Source organism: Pantherophis guttatus, chromosome 4 (genome assembly GCF_059756535.1).
Source record: "Pantherophis guttatus breed Tessera chromosome 4, ASM5975653v1, whole genome shotgun sequence".
In the NCBI taxonomy this organism is placed as follows: Eukaryota; Metazoa; Chordata; class Lepidosauria; order Squamata; family Colubridae; genus Pantherophis; species Pantherophis guttatus.
The window spans coordinates 122,748,327-122,767,487 of record NC_142066.1 but is presented as its reverse complement, the minus strand read 5'-3'; the positions used below and the strand labels follow the sequence as shown (position 1 = coordinate 122,767,487).

Sequence of the window (19,161 nt, the reverse complement as noted above, 5' to 3'; positions counted from 1 at the left end):
ATATTGAAAGTAACGAATTTAGCAGAAATGGCGAAAATCTCAGCATATTTGAAGGACTATAAACAAGAAAGATACGTATCGGAATGGAGAAGATGGATTGATTATATTCAAAATAAGTATCAGACAAGAAAATATCAAATAGCTTATGAATGAATGTTAAGTATTAGAAGTATTATGTTATCTATAGTGGAGTTAAGGTTTCAGGGGGGGATTTAGTAGTCTAAGGATAGATAGGTTAATTTAGCTTATGATTGTTAACTGAAATACCTTGTATTTTGCTCTGGGAAGTCTGGGGGGGAGGGTGGGATGAGGGGAAGGAAAGGGTGGGGGGACTGGGGGGGAAATCTTTTTTTTCTGTAAAACTTTTCAATTAAAAAAAAAGAAAGAAATTTGTCATTTAAAAAAAAAAGACGATTGGAACTTAAAATTAAAAGAGATCTACCAGATATATTATTTTTGCAAGAAACCCATCAGAAATCTGAAAACTCAAATAAAATGTATATAAAGGGTATGCAAATTTATGAAAAATCTTTTGGAAGTTCAAAAGCTAGAGGAGTTGCAACATTGATATCAGATAGGGTATATTTTGAAAAAGAACAAGTAATTGTGGATGAAGAAGGAAGATATGTAATAATTGTGGGAAATATTAATGAGGAAAAAGTGACACTGGTTAATTTATATTTACCGAATGAGAAGCAAAAAGAATTTCTTGAAAAAATAACTAAAATTTTGGAAATTGAAAGTGTAGGGAAAGTAATTGTGGCTGGGGATTTTAATTTAATTAGAGATAAAATAGATAGTACTAACCCCACTCGTTGTGGAGGAGCAAATAAAATGGGGACCTTAAATAAATGGATGTTTCAAAACGGCGTGGTGGATGCCTGGAGAGAAGTGAAAGGAACTGAAAGAGTGTACACTTTTTACTCTAAGATACATAATACATATTCAAGAATTGACTATATCTTAGTTTCTAAAGATTTGTTGAATAATATGGATAAGATAGATGTGGGAATTTTTAAGGATTCTGATCATGCAGAAGTTACGATGGAAATAGATTTTAATTTTGAGAAAAAAGGAAGTTGTTGGAGATATGATGAAAAACTGTATAAAAATGAGGAGGATAAAAAATGGATATTTAAAAAATGGGAAGAATGTTGGAGATTGAATGATAATGGAGAGGTTGAATTTGAAATTGTTTGGGATGCGATGAAAGCAGTGTTTAGAGGGGAAAGTATCAAGTTATCAAACAGAAAATATAAAAATTATAAAAATAAAATTGAAAAAGATAAAAGCCAGATTAAGGAATTGGAGAATCAATTTTTGCTTACTAAAGAAATTTTTTTTTTGGAGGAACTAAATTTGCTAAAAAATAAATTGATAGAAGAAGATATAGAATTGGTAAAAAAGAATATGAGATATTTAAATAGGAATTTTTTTGAATTTAGCAATAAAAACTCTAAGTTATTGGCAAGGATGGCGAAAAATAAAAGAGAGAAGAGAGAAATTGGAGCCTTGATAGATGATAAGGGTATAAGATGCTATAAAAAATTAGAAAAATGTGAAGTGGTCAGGAACTTTTTTCAAAATTTATATTCGAAAAAATTAATTGATCGGGAAAAACTGAGAAGTTATTTAGAAAAACATGTTGTGAAAATTGACCAAACATATAAAGACTTGATGGAAGAAGATATAACACAAGACGAGATTAATGGAGTAATACAAAAAATAAAATTAGGGAAAGCTCCAGGTGAAGATGGATTACCTGCTGAGTTTTATAAAGAATTTAAGGAAATAATAATACCAAAATTGCAAAAACTATTTAACGGAATTTTACATGGTGGAGAAGTTCTGTTGTCATGGAACAGAATGGTGATATCTATAATCCCTAAACCAGATAAAGATTTAGAAAGGATTGAGTCCTATCGGCCCATCTCCTTAATTAATCAAGATGCAAAGATATTTACCGCCATTATAAGTAATAGATTAAGTAGATTTATAGATAGATATATAAGTTATAACCAAGTAGGCTTTGTGAAGGATAGATACATGAGTGATATTGTCAGAAGAGTATTAAATATTACAGATGTTGCTGAATATAATGCTGATAAAATAGGTATAGTATCATTAGATATTTTTAAAGCTTTTGACTCTGTACAATGGGAAACTATTAAAACAATTGTTGAGGTACTAGGTTTTGGTAATAAGTTTATACATGTTATTTCAAAACTGTATCAAAAAAGTAGTGCAAGAGTGAAGGTGAACGGAAGGCTGACAGAAGAGATAAGATTGGAAGCGGGTATGAGACAAGGATGTCCCCTGTCTCCAACATTATTTTTATTAGTTATGGAAATTTTGACTAAAATGATAGAAAAAGATGAAGAATTGGAAGGGTATAAGGGATATAAGATAAATCTGTATGCGGATGATACTTTGATTATTTTGAAAGATATAGAGAAAGATTTGAAAAAGATACATAAGCATTTGGAAGAATTTGAGGAAATGACAGGTTTGAAAATAAATTGGTCAAAATCTGAACTATTAATAAATAATAATGGTAAGGAGTGGGAGAATATGCAAGAACAACTTGGGATAAGGATTAAAAAAACATTGAAATATTTGGGCATAACACTTTCACTCAAAGTTAAAGAAATGAAAAAACTAAATTATGATGTGGTGATGAATGAAACTGAGAAAAAGATAGATAAATATAAAATGATAAAGTTGTCTTGGTTTGGTAGAATTGCAATGTGTAAGATGATGTTGTTGCCAAAGTTTAATTTTTTATTTGAGATGTTACCGTTAAACTTGACAGAGAAAGATATTGAAGAATATCAGAAGAAATTGGATAAATTTTGTAATGGTGGGAAAAGACCTAGATTAGTGAAGAAAATGTGGTATCAAAATCAAAAGGAACGTGGATTAGGAATCCCCAAACTACTCAATTATTATTGGGCTTATGCTATTCGGACTGTGGTAAAAATATTTAAAGGTGAAGATAGTCATTGGAGAGATTTAGAATTAAAAGACATCAAGAGATTTGGCTCAACATGGTTTTTAGATAAAGCAAAATCAAAATGTGTAATTAATAGCTATTGGTTAAAGGGACTGAGTAAAATTTGGAATAAATTTGTTAAAATTTTAATTCCAGATATAATTTTCTTAGGGAAGACAATTGAAAATTGGCCGATTAAAACTAATATAAGTCGTGATAGGGTAATGGAAGATGAAAATATACAAACTATAATAGATTGGTTAAAAACTTCAGAAAATGAAAGGAGGAAAAAAGAAATCATTGAAAAATTGGGTTTAGGCTGGTTTGAAAAAATACAGATAGAAAAATGGACTAAGAAGGTAAGGGACAATTGTTCGATAAGTGGAAGTAAAACTGAATTTGAATATTTAGTATTCCAAATTATGAAAGATGAAATTGGGCTAAAGGGACTCGTCAGTAAGATATATAAGATTATAAATTTTGATGGAAAACCACAAAGGGTGATGAAGATGAATTGGGAAAAAGAACTTAATATTAAAATATCAGATTTAGATTGGAACGTGAATTGGAAGAGTAGAATTATGAAGACTTTATCTGTAAGGATTAAAGAGCATAATTATAAGGTTGTTTGGAAATGGTATTTGACTCCATTAAGATTGTCATTGATGGATAACAAAATTAGTAAACAATGTTGGAGATGTGATATGGAATTAGGGACTTATGAACATATGTGGTACAAATGTGATAAAGTTAAAAAGTTTTGGCAAAAATTGGAGGAAATAATATTTGAAATGATGGGGAAAGCAATAATATTGAGACCAGAAACTATATTACTGTTGATAATTAAGGAAATAGAACCAACAAAATATGAGAAAGAATTGATTAGAATTATGATTATAATGGATAGAATTATAATAGCCAGATATTGGAAATTAGATGTGAATTTTAGAATAGAAGAATGGTATTGTGAACTGTGGAAATTAGCTTTAAACGATAAAATGACATGTGATATTAAAATTAGAAATGGTGACTATAAAGAAGATATTTTCTGGAAAATTTGGAAACCATTCGTGAACTATGCGCTGGGAAAATTGGATGCTTCGGTACCTGTACCCCGAGAACGTGGATTTTGGCGATCATGAGGATATATCCGAAGAACCAAATCTTCCTTTCTTATGTATAGCATAGGGTGAAATATTGTATATGTTGTTTGTAATGTTAGTAATTAAAAAAATAAAAAATAAATAAATTAAAAAATAAAAATTAAAAAAATTTAAAAAAAATTGATTTATATGCCGCCCTTCTCAGGAGACTTAGGGCGGCTTACAATGCGTTAAGGAATAGCCTTCATACTTTTGTATATTTATACAAAGTTAGCTTATTGCCCCCACAAACTGGGTCTTCATTTTACCTACCTTAGAAAGGATGGAAGGCTGAGTCAACCTTGAGCCTGGTGAGATTCAAACTTACAGTAATTGCAGACAGCTGGTGTTAATCACAATACTTTTAGTCTGCTGAGCCACCAGGCCCTTTTGATCTGTTGATTATCAACTTTTTGTGCCATAGCAACCACAGCATCCCAGACACTGTTTAGAGAGGTGCACTGTTTTCCTTCACTGTAAATCTTCCATTTAAGAAGGGCCCACAGTTCTCAATAGGGTTTAGATCAGATGATGAAGGGGGCCATATCATTATTCTTTCATCTTTAAGGCCTTTACTGGCTAGTCACACAGTGGAGTACTTCCATGCAGGAATGGAGCATTGTCCTGCATAAAAATCATGGTCTTCTTGAAAGATGCAGACGTTTTCCTGGAGCACTGCTTGAAGAAAGTGTCTTCTAAAAACTGGCAGTAGATTTGGGAGTTGATTTTGAGTCCATCTTCACCCTGAAAAGGTCCAACTAGCTCATCCTTAATAATACCAGCCCATACCAGTAGCCCACCTCCACCTTGATGGCACCTGAGTTCAAGTTGAGCTCTGTGCCCATTACTGATCGAGTCACGGGTCCATTCATCTGGTCCATCAAAAATCATTCTCATCTCATCAGTCCATAAAATCTTTGAAAAATCTGTCTTCAGATATTTCTTGGCCGAGTCTTGCTGTTTCAACTTATGTGTCTGGTGGTGGTCTGGTTTCAGTCTTCCTTGCCTTGGCCATGTCTCTGAGCACTGAACACCTTGTACTTCTGGGCACTCCAGGTAGATTGCAGTTCTGGAATATAACAGCACTGGAGGATAATAGGTTCCTGGAAGATTCACATTTGATTCTTCTAAAATCTTTGGAAGTTAATGTGTATCTTTTTTTCTCAAGACGTTTGTTGAGACCCTGTTGACTATTTGCAATAAAACGTTTGATGGTTCTGTGATCACTCAATATCCTCAATATCTTAGAAATTTCAAGAGTGCTCTGAAAGACTATTTACAATTTTTGACTTTTCAGAGTCAGTTTTGCCTATTTTGCCTGGGGAAAAGCCGCCGCCTAATAATTATGCACATCTTGATACAGGGTGCTGATCTCCTTAGGCCACACCCTCCCTCATTATACAAAAATACAGCACTTGATCCACTAAGCATTGAAGTTTATACAACTTGGAGGTGGAAAGTATACATAAAAATGATGATATCAACATACTCACTTGCCTTATAATTTTACACAAGTATACTTATGGTTTGCAAATAGTTCTGCCATTATTTCTGAAATACCTCTTTATAAGAACAATTAATTTTTCAAAGCAAATCCTAAATAGTAACAGCAAGTTTCGAGAGTAAGTTTAGGAGGAGAAGGGGCATTGGTCCTACCTGAGATGCCCTTTCTCGTTGAGTGGAGACAGCAGCCAGGATGGGTGTACCCGCCCAATCAGGTTAAAGGACTGACTGAGTCTGTCAATCAAGGTAAGTCCCGCCCTTGTTGTCAGGTAGACCAGCTTTTGGCGAAGTCCTGAAGGAACAGACTCGGCATGTGGGAGAAGAGAGGAACAACTGGAAGTAGAGGCAAGCAGGAAAAAAACACAGAAAGGCCCAGACTGGCACAGGGAGGGTCTGGCTGCTGTCTCCATTCAATGAGAAAGGGCGTCTCAAGTAGGACCGACGACCCTTCTCCATTGAGAGTGGAGACGGCAGCCAGGATGGGACATACCGAAGTTCACTGTCCCGAAACCAGGGGGGGACCAGGCTGGTCCGGAACACTCTCCCCGGCGACCACCTGCTGCAACACCCACCATCCGAACGCGGCCTCTGCCGATGCAAACTTGTCCAGTTTATAGTGTCATATGAATGGGACAGGAGAAGCCCACATGGCTGCCCTGCAGATTTCAAACAACGGAGCTTGGGTGGCCCATGCCACCGACGTAGCAGCGCTGCGGGTGGAATGGGCAGTCAACCGGGCAGGCCGCGGAAGTGAGCGAAGGTCGTAGGCTGAAGTGATACTCTGTCGAATCCAGCAACCAATGGTAGACGACGAAACCTTGCATCCCTGGGAAATGGGTAAGAAGGAAACAAACAGCTATTCCGAACGGCGGAAAGAAGCATTCCTCTTAAGGTAGATCCGTAACGCTCGCCTGACATCCAAGGAGTGCCAACGTAGTTCCTGAGGGTGTGAAGGTTGAGGGCAGAAATTAGGAAGTATAAGTTGCTGTGAACGGTGAAAAACAGAATTGACCTTCGGAACAAAGGTAGGGTCCAAACGGAGAACCACACAATCCGTGTGGAACACACAAAGATCTGAACGAGTGGAGAGAGCTGCAATTTCGGAAATACGGCGAGCCAAGGTAATGACCACCAAGAAGGCGACCTTGCACGAGAGCAGCCTGAGGCTGGTAGTCCTCAACGGCTAGTATGGAGGGCCCATAAGCGATTCCAACACCAGTGGGAGATCCCAAGTAGGGTATCTATGCAACACAGGATGACACAAGTTCTTAGCGCCTCAGAGGAAGCCAGTTGATTGGACGACGAGACTCCACATTGGTCCACGTTCCCTGAGCCAGCTGACCAAGGCAATGAGTCCCCCAGCCGTGGAGGCTGGAGTCCGATGTCACCACCACTCTGAGGCTCGAGGAAGAAGCAACCCGGCGAAAGAGCTGGAAAGCGCCACTACCGGAGGGATCTGTGCACCGACAAAGGAACAGGAATCAGTCTGGTTGACGTGCCTTTGCCCGCCTTCTGCAATGGTAAGAGAAACCACTGGAGTTCCCAGGCATGTAACTGGGCCCAGGGAACTATGGAGATTGCCGAAATCATTTTTCCCAAAAGTTGAGACAGAATGTAGGGGGAAGACAGCCCTACAGCCCTCAACCTCGGAGACCAACTGACGTAAACTCTCCTTTCTCTCAAGCGAGAGGTAGACCTGTTCCTGAACTGAATCAATTAGAGCCCCCAAATGAACCACGTTAGTAGAGGGGGCGAGATGGCTTTTTTCTAAATTGATAGAAAACCCATGGGCTGCCAAGGTCTCCAAGGTAATCTAAATGTCTCGGGCAGCCTGCTGCTGGGAGGGAGATAAAACTAGAATATCATCAGGATAGCACAAAAGTCTAACAGAATGGACCCTGATGGAAGCCGCCAAAGCGGCCAGAACCTTCGTAAAGGTACGGGGGGCGGAGGAAAGACCAAAGGATAAGGCCCTGTACTGGTAGTGCACCCCCCCGTAGCAAAATCTCAGATACTGTCTGTGAGAAGGGAGGATAGGAATGTGTAAACAGGCCTCTGTAAGGTCTATAGAGGAGAGGAGATCGCCCCTTCTAACGCCATTGAGAATAGACTTCAATGATTGCATTTTAAATTTGCGGTATACCACATACTTATTCAACCGCTTTAGGTCCAGAATGGGTCTCTACCCCCCGAAGACTTGGGCACGCGAAAAACTCGGGAGTAAAATCCCGTCCCCCTCTGGGCAGAAGGCACAGGTTGGATCGCCCTGATAGAGAGGTGCTGAACCGCAGAATCCATGAGAGCACGTTTTTCAATGTTACAAGAACGTGGATAGCAAACAAAGGTACACGGGGGGGGGGGAATTCAATGGCCAACCCTGATCTTAAATTGGCCAGGACCCACTTGTCAGACGTGGTCTGCTCCCAAATGGCGACAAAAAGGGCCAATTTGCCGCCTATGGGAGGACCTGAAATGCAATCAGCGCCGGTGCCGGATGGAACTACTTCCTCCCCCTTGAAAGGGCCGTTTGAACCCAAAGGACCTACCCCGGTGAGACCTATCCTGGGAACCCCGTTGTCTGCCAAAATTATTGTAGGATCGTGAAGTGGAAAAAGGGAAGGCCCCCCCGTCAGCACCTCGAAACTGGGGACGAGGGGTGTAAGGAGTGAACAGGAATCCTCTCTACGATACACCGCAGCCAACACCTTCTTCTTGTCCCTAGTCTCGGTAAGGAAGGGCTCTAAAGTGTCCCCAAATAAGCGGGACCCACCGAAAGGAACAGAAGCCAGGTGCCACTTATGCCTGGCGTCTGCCTGCCAATGGCGCAGCCAGAGCAAACGGTGAGCAGCAACAGTGGAGGCCAGAGCCTTAGATGTAAATCGAACAGCGTGCAAAGCAGAGTCTGCAGAAAATCGCAGAGCTGCAACAATCTTGTTAAGGTCCTGTCTAGCTCGTATGTCCTCCGGAGGCAGTTTCTCTTGGAGCTGTCGCAACCATAGCAGGGTGGTGCATTTGAAGAAGGATGCCGTGGTTGCAGCTCGGATCACCCAAGCAGAGCCCAGATGCGCTCGTTGTAGAACTAAGTCGGAACGCCGCTCATCAGGACGGAGACCTTCAACCGGACCACCGGGGATGTTGGCATTGGGCAGCAATGCCGCAACCGGAGCGTCCACAGAAGGAATCTGGAGGAGGGAGTCCAACTCAGAGGCCACCTGAAAGTTCTTATGATCGTTAGAGGAAAGAACAGGTGCCGTTCCTGGAGATGACCACTGCCTTTTTAGTACATCAAAAAGAGAGGAGGGGTAGGAATTGAGGTCACCGGCCTAGAAGGCTCTGCAAACATAGGATCCAAAGACCCCGAGGAAGAGGCAGGAACCGGATCAGCAATAGGCGAGGACAAACGAGCAGGATTGACGGCCTTGAAGAGTAACGATTTAAACAACGATTGTGGAAACAGGCTGGTGAAAGCCGGCTGATCCGGAAGTACGTTCTCATCATCCGACAAGCCGGAATCACTATAATCAGCGTCTGCCGTAGTAGATGGTTGACTCGAATGAGAACACTTAGGAGAGTCGGGAGCTGGAGCTGCTTGGGAACCCTCCGGGACTCTCCGCTCTGGAGAATCAGACGATGCGGATCATACAGATCCATGGTGGCTGGGCTGGCAGAGCCCCACAGCCAGAGACTTCTGCACAGCAGCCTCGATAAGATGCTGAAGTTGATCAGGAAGCAGTTGACAAGGAACAGTCCCAGGCGGGTCGACAACAGAAAGCAGAAGAGTCTTGCGAGACAGACGGCTCCGAGGGATTAGGTTGGGGTGAGGAAGCCGAACCCCACAGGTCAGCAGTGGAAATAGTAACAGGACAGTCCTGAAGCGACAATTGATCAGGTGTGATGGGTTGAGAGACCCCCACAGCGGCCAAGGATCCAATCACAGCAGGAGCTGGAGCGCTTGTTGCAGCAAGATTGAAGCAAGCCTTGTCACAAAGTTTAGTAAGCACTTTGTCTCTCCGCTTCTCAGTTCTCGAGGGAACAGCATGTCTGTGAGACTTATGGGGTGTTTGTGAATCATGCGTAGCTGGGGATGGCTCTTTGGAGACCTCCCGGGCTGGAGGATGATTAACAGACACAGAGTCTGATTGGCCATAATCATCTTTACGGACCCTACGGTCATGAAAAGACTTTGCCAGGGCTTTAGGCATTGAGGCAGGAGTTGGGCACACAAGGCAATAAGCCGAATCCAACAAATATCGTAGGTTAGGCAGGAATGGGAGCGCAGAAACTCCACAAGTGTTGTGCAGCGGATACAAGTAGACCAATGTGGAAACAGGAGCGCAAAAACTCCACAAATGGCCGCTGGATAGAGAGAAAGGCCCAGGTATCAACGGGGGTGTAAAAGCTCCACAAATGGCTGCTGGATAGAGAGAAAGGCCCAGGTATCAACGGGGGCGTAAAAGCCCCACAAATGGTCGCTGGTCAAAGAGAGGGGCCAAGGTATCAGCGGGAGCGCGAAACTCCACAAAATGGCCACCGTGCCGAAGGCCTGACAGAAGAAACAAAATGGCGGATTGCAACAAGGCCAAGGAAGTGATGATGCAATGCTAGGAACCACGCAGGGCCCCTAGGCAGCTCAGAAATAGTCCGTTGCAGAATCCAAGATCAAAGTGAAGTGCCTGGCAATAACAGGAGTGCGAAGGTCCACTGAGAGTGCGGCCTGAGGCAGTGAGCAGTTCCGCCCACGCTCCCCTCTAGAGTAAAGTTAGGGCCAAACACAATAAACTGTCCAGAAAGGCAGGAGCCAGGTAATCCAAAGTCGCTACAGTCAAAGTAAACAGAAGGACTTGCGATCGAAAGGCATCCACGTCCAAAAACACAGCAAGAAATTTAGCAGTAAAAATACGATTCAAATGTTCCAAAATGGCCGCCGCAACTTCGCCGCTGCAAACGCCACTTTAAAAAGCCGAATGGAGGGCAGCAAGGACTAACACAGCTCAAACCAAAGAAAGGGGACTTAGTGTCCAGTCCAAAAAGCCCCTGTGACTCCAATCCGACTCACCCCCCAGGGGAGGCAGATGACAGAAACACACCAGCCAGCAATCAGTCAATGAGGTGGAATAAGCACAGCAGCGAGAGAAAAAACTCACGAACGTAGTCAAACCGGTCCAAAGTCAGCCAAACGATCAGAGGGGAAGAGGAACAATCCGTGGTCAAGACAAGACAAGTTCAAAGCCAGAATTCAAAAAACACAGCTAGATTTTTAAGAAACCAGAAAAGAGCTAAAGACCCACATGCCCATCCAACTGAAAGGACTGAGTCAAAAGCTGGTCTACCTGGCAACAAGGGCGGGACTTAGCTTGATTGACAGACTCAGTCCTTTAACCTGATTGGGCGGGTACACCCATCCTGGCTGCTGTCTCCACTCTCACTGGAGAACTGGCACTAGTAATAATATAAGCAGAGGATAATGGCTGGGTGTGTGAGTGTGTGTACACAATTTTGCTATTTATCTTTGCTAAATGTATTAACCAAGGTTGGCGTCAAACTTATAGGGCAGAGTTAATATCTCCCCCCCCCACAGATCAGAGAACCTGAAGACAAAAAAGCTAAAACTGATTCACAACATAACCTCAGTAGAAAACAAATATTACTGTAATATAGATAGCCCTTGTTTTGCAATCAAATTGAGACCAGCAGCTTGATTGCTAAATGATACTGTCATTAAGCAGAAAATCACATAACTGCATCTGTTTTATACCATGTTTCCCCAAAAATAAGACCCTGTTTTATATTTTTTTGAACCCTGAAATAAGAGCTTGGACTTATTTTTGGGGAAGTCTAATTATTTTGTGATGCGTGGAGCAAGACATGGCTCCTCTTGCATCTTACCTGATTTCCAACTCTGTCTCCCTAACCAGAGGAAATGGCGGGGACAAGCTGTGCATGCATTTAAATATTTTCGGGGAGGGCTTATTTTCGGGGAAAGGCTTATTTTCAGGGAAACATGGTAATATTTACAATATTATTTCATCTTTTCTTTCCCTGCCACTCTTCGAGTTATCCTAGGGCTCAACTTGAGGTTAGGATAATTAACAAAAAGAGAATTGATGTTTGCATTTATATTCATTGGACAGGAAGGGAGTACAAGAGAATAAGCAGACATACAATGGAGAACACACACTGAAAGAAATATGTTAGTAGTGTTGACTGTATAGTATGCTCTTGGCTCCAAGCAGCTTAGGAACTGAAAATATATTGAAAGTATAACACTGATTAAAATCTTGTCAATTACAAGCAGCAACTGGGAGTGAGCTAAGGTCACAAAGCTGAGTTTGTTAACTTGTGGCTAGCACCAGCTAGGAAATTCCAGGAAGAAAGGCAGCTCAACAATAGTTTGTTTGTTTAAACAATCTCTCAGCTCTGCCAATGTAAAAAATGTAAAAAAAAAAAAAAAAAAAGGAGGTGTGTGTGTGTCAGGCACAGGACAAGTTATGCTAACTATTTTGATGAACACAGGACAAGAGAGACAGAAAGAGAGGGAGAGACACATACAGACAGACAGATATAGAGAGATGTTGCCAGGGTCATACATATGGGCATTAGTTGTAGTTACTTTTTCAGTACTGTGGTAACCTCAAATGATTACAACCCGAAGTACTCATTAAGTGAGGTCTACTATCATCATCCTAGCTTGACAATAGAAAGAGAAATGCTGACAAGAGACATACATTCAAGACATTCATGAGTCAAAGACTTTTGGGTAAAGTCAAAAACATTCAGAAGAGGGTATATTTTATATTATGTTGTGAATTTTCCTTTCAAGATTTGAAAAGAACAGGGAATTCATGCTGCACATGGCATTCATGTTACTTGTAACATAAATTATATATTGTACAATTTAAATACTTAGATTATTCTCTTATCAAAATATTTACATTTAATAATTGAACTCACAGAACATTATAGTAATAATTTTTTTTAAAAATCAACGCTTTTCAACTCACTTGCTGCAGAGGTTCATCAATTATATAGGCACCAGTTAACCTCCTATCAATCTTAATAGGTTTGCTTTCCTCTTTCATTTCTTCTATGCACTTTGGAAAAGAATATACAAAGGTAATTTGTCAGTTTAGCTTGCAATTTTAGTTCACATAAATACAAATTTGAATAAAGGCTATGCTTTACAATATAACTGCTATGCAATGGTCTTTTCAAATTTTAATAGAGGTGGGAAACAAACCAATTTTTTTTTCTTGTCCATTATTATTACTTCCTCAGTGGTATTTCCAGATTTTAATCAAGACAGGATATAAATAAACAAACTAACTAACTAACACATACCTGCACTGTTGTTACTTCCTCATAAATACTCTCATGCTTAAATTGTTATAAAAAAAAATAACATATTGGACTAGAACCAAGCAAGCCTAAATTCAAATCACTTCATAACCATGATATTTAAATCAACCTTATTTACATGAATGGCATGAGGAAAAAAAACACATATAGTTTATCTGACTCTTCCGTTAGACAGATACTACTCTTCCAGAAATATTTTCACAATTTTCAAATGATCACAATATATCAAAATATATTAAATGTATACAATATATCTAGATTTATGTAATGGTAATATATGGATTCCAAGATCACAAAAATACACACATTTTTAAAACTTCCGAACTTTTCATTAGGCTACATTTCTACAATCAGATGGATGAAAGAGAGACCGTAAGTATAGTAAAAATTATCTGATTGCCTAAAACAAAATTTTAGAGATTTCTAATATATGGCATTAGTTAATCTTCAACTATCAACAATAATCGGCAGTGGAATTTCTATTACTAAGCAAAGCAGTCATAAAGTACAATGCTACATGACTGCATAGTTTAGCAACAGTAACCTGAAATCCTGTTGTTAGTTTTAAGGATAGCATGTTGTTAAGTGAGGACTTCCCTGTGACTTTCTGCTGACTTCCAACAAGCAAAAGTCTACATGGAAATATATAAAAAAGGGATCCATTCTATGTGGTAGAACTATCTAATATAACCCAAATGCTTTGGATATGGAGACAGAATGCCCTCCAAAATGAAATGCTCAGATTCATGAAACTACATGCCTAGATCTGCCCCTTGTGATCAGTGGGCTTAGAAGTATGCTCTCCATCTTATCATATATGTGATAGGGGTGAGAACATGCACCAGAGAGTGAAGTACAAAGAGAACTTCTCTGGCAAGATTTTTTAAAGATCAGTCATCAGACTTCCTTGATGCGGGGCAGAATCAGGACCTTAGAGAGAAACAGAACAGAATCCAGAAAAATGCCCCATGCTTATAGTGAGCAAAACAAGAGGTCAAATGGCAAATATAAAATATGTATGATTCAAAAGTCTTAACATTTTATCAGTGATAGCATATTAGTGAGCAAAGCGCACATACGGTAACTGCAATTATGGTAAAAAGATAATTTCTCTGGTGATTCTAATATTGCCCTAGGTAAGAAGTAAAGGGGCTCAGAAGCAAGGTTCTATAAGAGCAGAAGGAGTTGAGCTATGCGATGAAGTAATAGTAATTACCACTGATGAAATTAGAGCTTTGAAACTTCAGAAAAATTATTATTTTTTTAGATAGTTACAATTGACAAATTAAAAAAAAGCTGGTAAAAGACTCTTTGAACCAAAATGTTAACTGCACTTCAATCACAAAGGCTAAAAATCCATTAATAGCCTATTTTACACTTTAGGTAAATGTAACATTACCCAAAGTCAGTTGTTGCTTCAATTTTGTTGGTAATCCAACTTCTCCCTTTATCCAATACAGGTGGTCCTTGACTTACAACAATTTATTTTGTGACCATTCAAAGTTACAAAGACATTGAAAAAAACGACTTATGACTGTTTTTCACACTTATGACCAGCATCCCCATGTCACGTGATCAAAATTCAGATGCTTGACAACTGACTCATATTTATGACAGTTGCAGTGTCTTGGGGTCATGTGATCACCAATGGGGAATCCGGATTCACTTATCAACAGTATTACTAACTTAAAACATTAGTAATACTTGAAGTGATTCAGTCAACAACTGTGGCAAGAAAAATCATAAAATGGGGTAAAATTCACTTAAAAATTGTCTCACTTAACAACAGAAAATTTGGGCTCAATTGTGGTCTTGAGGACTACCTACTGTATATTCACTTTGAAAGAGAAATGCATTGATTGCCAGTAATTGATGACATTAAATAATTGTTTGAAAACATGTTGCTTATCCATAAAACTGGGGAAAAATAGTATATGGTAAAATTTATAGAAAATAAAGCCAGCTTTTATTTCTTGTACCTTACCTTATTAATGCCAAATGAGGTTGGAGGAAGAAAGGCGTGTTCACACTGTTCGAGGTACTTCTCTGAATTAGTTTTTCCAAACAAGAGTGTTACCACAAAGCCCCTCAAAAAATAAATTATATAACAAACTTTGAGATAATGTAGTGACTAATATTCACAATATAGAAGAACAATTACTCATATATGCATATTTCTAAGGTCATTCCTACAATTGTTCCATTAGGATGCTAAATGCTTATATTTAAAAAACATTGTTATTAAAGAAGCACAGTTGATAGAATTAAATTCTCCTTAATGCCTTTAAAATTAGCTTTGTTCCTCTAGAGGTAATTGAAAATTATTATAATTTCATAACATTGTTCACAGCAAATTTTAAATAAATACACAATTGAATAATCATAACTATTCACAAAACTGAAAATAGTTTCAATGAATACATAAAAGTTGAAGGTAACAAATATTTATATATTTTAAATCTTTTAAGATGCTTGCGTTCTTTATAAAAGATTGCTAAACGGACTTGGCAAAACTTTGGGGAAAAAAACTTTGGACTCTTTGGGAAATATAAGTTACATATTTCCGTTATATTTTCAACCAGTTTGTCCTTGACCCCAAATTTAAGGTTATGCATAGAGAGATGATAGCTTATGTACTGTGCTTCCACAAGGATATGACCTACACCGAAAACAAGCCCTAGCCCGATTTTCACACATGCACCTAAATATAAGCCCTATCCCCAAAATAAGCCCTAGTTAAGCTCCACCCTCAATCTGTTTGTACAAGGTAGGGTGAGGTGCTCATGTAAAAAATCAAGCTAGGGCAGGGTGGGGGGGGGTGGAGCTGCCCCATGCACCCCTCACCTGCTTAATTTAGGACCACCGCAGGCACGCCTCCCACACCCTGACACTTATCGCACTGCTGCCTGATTTCTGCAGCTGCTCGGCTCATCGCACAGCCTGTGCAAGCTGTCTCTGAGCTGAAAAGCTGTCTCTAAGATGTTTTTCAGCTGTTTAAAAAGTTTAACTCTAGGAGTTAAACTTTTTTTTAGGGGGGATGGAAATTATGTTATAAAAAGCTACTATCAGCTATCCTTTTCCTTTTGGCTAAACTCCTCTAAGTGCACTCCAACCATTTCCATTGGACTGCACTTTCTTTTACTCGTTTCCCTTCTGAGAAGGCAAAAAAGTATGTGAGCCAAGTATACGTATGGTATGCCGCCGCTTGCAGCAGGAGGCTGCATGGTGTGTTGTTTTGTTGCGCATGCAAGCAGTTGCACCACTCAATGTGCCAACCAGCATCCTGCCATGAGCGATGGCACTGGCATGATGCACCACGCAGCCTCCTGTTGCAAGCAACAGCAAAGCATATACATACTTGGCTCACATTCTTTTCTGCCTTCTCAGAAGGCAGTCAAGTAGAAATGGTTGGAGTGTACTTAGAGGAGTTTAGCCAAAAGAAAAAGGATAGCTGATAGTAGCTTTTTAAAACATTATTTACCACCACCAACCCAAAAAAATTCTCCAGAAATTAAAACTGTTTTAATCAGCTGAAAAACAGCTTGGAGTCAGCTTGCAAGGGCTACATAATGAGCCACATGGCATCTGGCCATGAGCCGCTACAGAAGAAGTCAGGTAGCAGTATGACAGGTGCTGGGCAGTGGGAGGCCTGGCTGCAGTGGTCCTAAGGTAAAACTTCTCCCCAAAATAAGAACTGGTGCTTATTCTGAGACCCAAAACAAAATAAGATGAGGTCTTATTTTTGGGGAAACACAGTAATATCTTGTAACTTGCTCTACAATGTGCATCATACATAAAATGTACTGATGCATATACAATAAATTATATAATATATATAAAATACATTGTAGGACAATGCTCATATCATATCATAACTATAGACAAGTTGGCCTTTACACATCTTCATCTGATGTTTCATTCCCTTCAGACAAACCGTCAAGTCCTAGTTATCTCATGACTTGACTACTGTAACATACTTTACATGGGGCAGACCTTGAAGATAACAAGCTTCAGCTCATCCAGAAAGTAATGATGCCCCTGTAACCATCACAGCTTCATAAGATGCACTGGTTACCAGCTTGCTTCAGGTACAATATAATCTCATACAATACTATATTTTCAGATTTATTCTTAATTTTTGTCCATTATTACATTTTTTCAGTATTTTTCTTTATAATTGCCGAAAGCTGTTGGGAGTTAGGTGACATGTCAATTTAATTTAATAGAATAATGACAGTAATAGAGTTAATGATAATAATAATTATCATTAACTGTCAATCTTAATTTTAACATTTCTTCAACAAATCAAATGATATACTTACCCACCCACAGAGCAGAGGATATAAAATGCAAAGTAAAATATAGCAAATGGTCCAAATGTAATTAGAAAAAGCAGAACAACAAGGCTTCCCCATCCCCATATGGAAAGATTGGTCTGGAATAAAATGAGAGAAAAAACTAGGTTTATGTTTACATCTAAGTATAAACTCTTCCCTAATATTTTCTAATTTGACATAACTCTTATGGAGCATCAAATAAAGTCTTTATACCAGAATTTATTTCACAAAAATTTATTGTCAAATTTTTTTTTTGCCTTTTTCCCTTTTCATTGAAGATAATTAGAAGTAAAAAAATAAATAGAATAGAATAAAAAGAATCCTTTGCTTAGGGAAATTGGCCATAAAATATACATTATTTTTCAAAGTTTAGATAGTTTGAAATCAAGTAAGAACGTAACCAATCTTTCTCAAAAGCACATTCAACAAAATACAATTTCTATCAATAATTAAGATATTAATGTGATAAACTTCTATTCTTCTTTATACAACTAAATTTAAAATCGTTTTTAAAACACCAAGCATTATTTATTATTAAGTAATATATACAGCGTGGCATATTTTCTAATTGAAGGTTAATAGCAGAAGTGCACAATTGGTTTAGAAACTAGAGATGAGATGAAAAGCAGGAAGCAAAAAAGTGTCTGTAGAGGCCTATACAATATTGCTAGCTACACAACAGACAGAAAAGGAAAGGCAATGAAAGAAGGTATGTATTAGGTATCAATCTAAATGCAGTCTAAATTTGGAAACTAGACAGCATTACACCGACATGAAGCCTAACCACTAAATTTCCATAACAGCCATGAATTATTTATTTGCTTATTCAATTTATATGCTGCCCATTTCAAATCAGTGATTCTGGGTGGCGAACAATCATAAAAACAATTAAAATGGATAAAACGCAATACAAGAAAGATATTAAATACAAATAGCAGCCAAGAAATATTATAATCTGTCAGTGTCAACACAACTACAGAAGGAAATGTGGCCCTTCACACCCTCAGGTTCCCAGGACTGGTACGCTGCCAGGTCTTCAAGGCCTTCTGAATGGCCAACAGAGGCAGAGCCACCCTAATTGGAAGGATGTTTCAGAGGTAGGTACTATGATAGAAAAAATATGTCTCCTGGTCCGCATCAGCCAACATTCCTTGCCTAATCCTATTGGTTAGTAAATTGCAGTTTATGAAATAAGGCCAAAGTCAAAACATATACAAGTTAAAAATACATTACAGTTCAACTAATTTAAAAAGAAAACAACAAATAAAAACCATGCCCGTACAAAAACTTCTAACTGATATAGCAATGTTACAAAAGTTGGTTCAATATTGAAGACTTTTAGTTCTTTAGTAAGTAGAGAACATGTGGCATATGATAACTATTTGGATAGTTTTAATAGGAGGGAAATTAACTCTGCTCTCCAAAACTGATAAATTCAGTACTTCATATCTATTGAAAGTCTGAAATAATACATGAATACTCTTAGCAAGGGATACTATTGTTTTCCTCCATCAGTACTATTGGGGGAGACCATTCCAAGTATACCAATTTGAAGGCCCTCCTGTGAGATGTAATTAATAAATGATACAGTGATGAGAACTGCTGGTTTTATCTCCTTGTAAATCAAAATTTAAACTTCTCAGGTTACATTCAAGCCTAGAATGAATACAATGTGCCAGGTTATCCATTTTTGTTCTTTTAATGAAAGCTTCTGCCTGTCAGAATTAATAGGGCCTGATGGCTCAGCAGACTAAAAGCATTGTGATTAACACCAGCTGTCTGCAATTACTGTAAGTTTGAATCTCACCAGGCTCAAGGTTGACTCAGCCTT

At 38.9% G+C, this 19,161-nt stretch overlaps 1 protein-coding gene across 15 annotated transcripts in view; it reads right to left on the bottom strand.

Moving 5' to 3' along the window:
• SNX13 (sorting nexin 13) overlaps nt 1–19,161 on the bottom strand; it is a 161,033-nt gene that overhangs the window by 83,717 nt on the left and 58,155 nt on the right. For all 15 annotated transcript variants that reach the window (XR_015734022.1, XR_015734023.1, XM_087892706.1 and 12 more), the window contains exons 2-4: nt 17,316–17,428; nt 14,978–15,080; nt 12,639–12,728 (exon numbers count right to left, since the gene is read on the bottom strand). Coding sequence is in view for 13 of the 15 variants with exons in the window: in XM_087892706.1 (XP_087748832.1) it covers nt 12,639–12,728; nt 14,978–15,080; nt 17,316–17,428 (306 nt within the window). In the remaining 2 variants the exon portion in view is untranslated. The remainder of the gene's footprint in view (nt 1–12,638; nt 12,729–14,977; nt 15,081–17,315; nt 17,429–19,161) is intronic.